Source organism: Nannospalax galili, unplaced genomic scaffold (genome assembly GCF_000622305.1).
Source record: "Nannospalax galili isolate Female #2095 unplaced genomic scaffold, S.galili_v1.0 scaffold1138, whole genome shotgun sequence".
Lineage (NCBI taxonomy): Eukaryota > Metazoa > Chordata > Mammalia > Rodentia > Spalacidae > Nannospalax > Nannospalax galili.
Genome location: NW_008342297.1, coordinates 3,191,833 through 3,197,210, shown reverse-complemented (window position 1 = coordinate 3,197,210; position 5,378 = coordinate 3,191,833). Strand labels below are relative to the sequence as shown.

Genomic DNA, 5,378 nt, shown 5'->3' with positions numbered 1-5,378 from the left:
CTCTTTTTTTGAGGTTGGATCTCATACAGCTCAGGTTGGCCCTGAACTCACTTCCATTTTGACATCCTGAGTGCTGAGATCACAGGCCTTACATTCATGCCTGGCAGACTTTTTGATTTCTAATGTTTTTGTTCTTGGTTTTCTTTATTAAACTCTTGAAGAATCTTTGAAATGAAAATTTTAAAACCAACATAGAAACAGCCTTACTTTCAGAAAAAATGACCATTAATTGTTACCTCGCTGTTTGGCTTTCATTGAGTTTAGAGGTTAATAGTGAGCTACAAATTGAGCAGGCAAATGGTGCTTGATACTAGAGTTTGTAAGAACGGGATCTGGCATTTGGGTAGAGCATTTGCCTAGCCTGGGCAAGGCCCTGGGGCACATGTGCAGCAGCAGCAGCAGCAACAGCAGCAGCCTAACCCTAAACAAGGAAGGAAAACATTTTGAAAACATATTAATTACAAAGTCAACCTACTTTATAAGACATTGTAAAATATTTGATGTCACTGTTAAACATGCAAAAGCCAATGTGATCTTGGTGTATTTCTTATTGTTTATTAAGAATACAGCATTATCAGCTAATTATCTTTTTAGTCATATTTCTTTAAGTCAGACTTCACAACCAAACCGTTTCCCTCTACTTTAAGCCTCACAGCTGAGCTTGTGTTTGTTTTGTTATTCAAATGACCATCCCAAGGTTGTAGTGTTCTGTGGGCTTCGAGCCTGCTACTGATATACCCAGAATAAATGCTTGTCCTGGATGCAGCTAATATATTTTACCCTCCTTTTACAAAGGTAGTTTGTCACATAGTTTTTAACACACTTGAATATAACAAAACACTGGGCACTTATCTAGGAAACCACATTAATTTTATTTTTGAATTTCAGTATTGAGGGAAAAAAGTCATCTTTTATCTTTGTGTGTATCATCTTCGCATGAACCAGATAGTTTTAAATGCTGCCCACTTAAAAACTATAGTATTTGAAGAAAATTAATTCTTCAAAGAACTCTGTCCCCCAGGTGGCATCCATGTACACATTTTACACTGTGCATGACACCCGTTCGGAGCTGGAAGGAACTTTATATTGTGGTTCACACTTCCAGGATGTAAAGTCTAAGGCATCCTTTCTCCCCTAACCCCACCACCACCCTGTAATGGTGGTGGTTTGAGACAGAATCTCATGTAGCCCTGGCTGTGTAGCTGGGGATAACCCTGAACCTTGCCCTGCCTCCACCTCCCAAGTGCTGTGATTACAGGGGTGTACCGCCACACCCCACACCAGGCTTTTCCTTTCCCTTCTACAGCAGGAATTTAAAGCACCTCTTAATCTGACATAGTTTTCTTTTCTCTCTGTGTTCCTCTGTTCAGTCAGCTGCCACAGTCGGACAGACAGAAAGCTCCAGGAAACCTTAGAAGCAGATAATGACTGCCTCGGGTCTGTCAAATTGATACACAATCTGACGGAGTTTTGCTTTTAACTGTTAGTGTAGGAGTTTACCTAGTGGTTACTGGTGATTGTACCATTCATTATAGAAAAGGTGCTTATAGAACTAGTAAAGCAAGAGCCTGTTGATTCCATCAACCTGCCTCTGAACAAGACGAGGTAGCACCACACTGCTAAGTTCCTGTCCTAAGCAGGGAGCTAAAATGCCAGGGGGCTTTGGCTTTGAGGCATATGCCAACCTCGATGGAATATAAGACAGCTTTGTAGGAAGAGAGCAAGTGTCCAAGAAACCATGATCGCTTTCTCTAGCCAAAACTCTCCCCCACAGACCCTCTGATCTCATCAAAGCACACAAAAACAGCATCTTCAGATACATGTGCTCAGTGTGGTGAGCATAGTGGCTCATGCCTGTAATCTTAACACTCAGAAGGCTGAGCAAGGAGGAGCTCTGTGAAGTTGACGCTATCCTTGGCTACAGGATGATACCCTGTCTCAAAGAAATGAATACATTTTTAAGGCCAATAATAGCGGAAGTATCTTAAGTATTAATAGACTTTGGGACAAAGGGGCCGGTTAGGAAGTGCAAACACTGGGGGATGTTTCTTATTAGTTCGGTGGTTGAGATTCTTTTCCCTCTGTGTATCTCCCCATCTTACTGAACTGTCTCTGTTTATCTCCCTTCTTTCAGAGTGAACTGGAGGACCTGGAGTACATATATGACCTCTTCTCCGTCATTATCCACAGAGGCGGCTGCTACGGAGGGCATTACCATGTGTACATTAAGGATGTCGACCACCTGGGGAACTGGCAGTTTCAAGTAAGCTTACAAATTTGTTTGGAAGCAACTTTGCAGTTTCTTTGCATTTCTGTTACTATTACTGTATTTTGTTGATCTTTTTGCCTATCTTGTAGAAAACCTTGATTTGATAGGCCCTGAAAGTTAATATAGACATAGTTTAACTTTTTATTTCTAAGTAACTATATGTGCACAGAAAATTTACCAGGGTAATATAGACACTCCTGTGTGCTCTCTACCTAGATTCTCCAGTTGTCGACCTTTGCCACATTTGTGCACATGGCACAGACCTCTGCACACTAGTGACATCACTCTAGTGCTGAACCGTTTGAACCTAAATTGAGGACGTTGGGCCCCTTTGCTCCTAGCTGCTTCAGTTTCTTCTGAAAAGGACATTCTCTTACCTAGCCCCAAACCAGAACCCTTTTACCTTGTCTGTTACAGCCTCTGTTGAGTGTCGCCAGGCCTCACCCCAGTCTGAGAAGGTGCCAGTTGGCTTGGGTAGGGGGGGTCGGTCCACCTTCCTCAGTGGCCCCTGCCGTTCTGCCTTCAGACTGCAGCTTTTTCCCGTTGGCAGCATTTACCCTGAGCCTGTTATGCATGAACTATCCATGAGAAATTCTTTGAGGTCGTACGTGCATATTTTAAGAATAATGGTTCTTCTCTCTTCCTCTTGGGTCGCAAGCTTGAACTTCCCTTCGCAGTTTTGTGTTCCTCTCTTCAGAAGCAATGGCTCTTTGCGGGTGTGCCTGGCTCATCCACTCATGATCCTGAGGGAGCAGCAGGCACTTGTTTCTGTGCCTCCCACAGTAGGCAGGTCCTTCCTTTGTGCTCCCATCATTGCTTCCCTAGTGGCTTTGATTTTCTTCTTGTGTCTCACAGTCTTGCATTGTAGCCGAGGCTGGCCTGTAACTGACACTCCTCCTGCGTCTGCCCCCCTAGTGTTGGCACCAGTGCCCCCACCTCCGTCTGCTTCTCTGTTCTTGGCCTTCTGCCACCTTAGCAAGTCAGATGCTGGGCGCAGTGGCACACACCCTTAGTTCCAGCAGGTGGGAGAACTGGCATGAGTTTGGGGCCAGACTGGGATACGGAGGGTTCGGGGCCAGACTGGCCTATGGAGTAAGACCTATCTCAAGAAAAACAAAAGGAAGAGTCAGAATGCTGATTTCCATTTGTGCTTGGTGTATTTGCTCTTGCCTGGGATGGTCTGCAGATTTCTTATGGAGGTGTCGTTTGCTATTCATGGTGAGCCCCTTTCTCCTTTCCTGGTGGCACTGATGAGGTCATTCCTAGATGCTTCAGGGTGGAACCTTGTTGCCAGAGAAGCCAACTATATGACTAGAGTTAGAATTTACAACCCTGCCTTCCGACCTTGGAGGAGAAGGGACAGAGGCTGCGTTCAGTCACCTACACCAGTGATTCCATCAGCCATGCTCCACAGTGCATCTTCAATGGCAGATTCTTGAGAAGCAAGGCTTGGGGAGTTGCTAGGGTGGTGCATACATTCCTGTGCTGGATCAGCCCCTCCCACTGTGCACAGAGGCTCCTCTGCTCAGCTTGACACCTTGTTCCAAATTCCCCTTCATCTGGTCTACTGTCGATACCCTTTATCAACTGTAGTATAAATTCCTGAGTCCTACAAATTGTTTCAGGAAATTACGAAACTGAACTAAGGGGAACTCTAGAATTTCCATTTAGTCAGAGAAAAGCACAAGTAATCTGTAGATCCCATTTGCATTTGGTGTTTGAAGTGTGGGCCAGTTTTAGAAGACTGACTCCTTAATTGGTGGTATTTGTGCAATGACAAGTTAGTGGGCAGGATTGTGTGGAAATGAGGCACACTTAGTAGATGTCACAGAATTGGAGAATTGGTTGTTGTTTGAAACCCCAGTCAGTCCCCTCTCTTTGAATCGGCCGAAGCTTTCCTGAAGCCCTTTCCATCAGCTTCAGGCCTTAGTTACTTTTCTGGTGCTGTGATAATGTACCCTGACAAGATCAGCCCAAGGGAGAATGGTTTATGTTGGACCTGTTCCATGGTGTAATGGGGTCAGGTCACAGTCTCCTTTTTATACAATCAAAGCTCCCAACTCAGGAAACAGTGCCTCCCACAGTAGGCAGGTCCTTCTACTGACCCCGCAGTAACCTAATCAAGATAATCCCCACGGGCACAAAGAGCCCTGTCTTCCAAGTGATTCTCAATTTTGCCAGGTTGACGAACATTATCACTTTGGTGTATTTTCTTGTGACAAACTTACTATTTTTGTATGCTAACTTTAAAAAATCAGTTAAAAAAAGAAAAAGATGTCTGTTTTATTTTTACTTTAGCATTTTTAATGATTTTACAGAAGAATGATTGGATCTGCTGTTTTTTTTGACAATTTTCATCTTATGTTATCAATTTACACTCATGGTTTTAAGCCCATTTACAAATACTTTGCAAAGCTGTTGGTATACACTTTTAATCCCAGCATAACGGATCTCTGTGAGATAGAGGCCAGCCTGGTCTACATAGTGAGATCCAGGCTAGCTGGGACTACAGGGAGACCCTGTCTCAAAAAAGTTAAAAAGATCTCCGAAATGCAGGCCTCTCTCTGGGGTAAGTCAGTTGTGCCCTCTGTGCCTTGACTCCCCCAGCCTCATTCACCCTCCCATCTCCCCCACAGGGCTCTCCTCCTAGCCTGGGTCTAGTCCTATTCCTTGTCTTGGTGCCCAGACACCTGGGGAACCATCACTGCTACCTGATCCTTTGCATCCAGACCAACCCAGTTCCTTCTTGGGTCCCCAGAAGCACTCTGGGCCTGGCCCCGCCCTCACCTCCCTGCTTCCCTGGGCTGCACAACCCTCCAGGGTCTTTCATGGAAGCCGGGACTGACCTTTCTGCTTCCTGATCCAGACCAGCCCAGCTCCTCAGTGCAGTCCCCAGGAGCCCTTGCGGCCTCTTCCTGCCCCCATCTCCCTTTGCATCTCTGGGTGGCATGGCCACCAGCTGCCCTGGACCAGCATCTTTCCTGGGCTCTGCTCTCAGGCCAGTCCAACCCCCAAATTCCTGAGGCCAAATCTTTCCTGTAGGGATCCAGACCATTGGATAAAGCCTGAGAGCATCTGATCCTCATCTGAATTGGGCCTCTGTGGGAAC

General features: G+C 45.5%; 1 protein-coding gene across 4 annotated transcripts in view; it reads left to right on the top strand.

The window, feature by feature from the left end:
• Usp40 (ubiquitin specific peptidase 40) overlaps window positions 1-5,378 on the top strand; it is an 84,175-nt gene that overhangs the window by 15,214 nt on the left and 63,583 nt on the right. For all 4 annotated transcript variants that reach the window (XM_029565961.1, XM_017799389.2, XM_017799388.2 and 1 more), the window contains exon 8: window positions 2,135-2,263. In XM_029565961.1, the coding sequence (XP_029421821.1) occupies window positions 2,135-2,263 (129 nt within the window). The remainder of the gene's footprint in view (window positions 1-2,134; window positions 2,264-5,378) is intronic.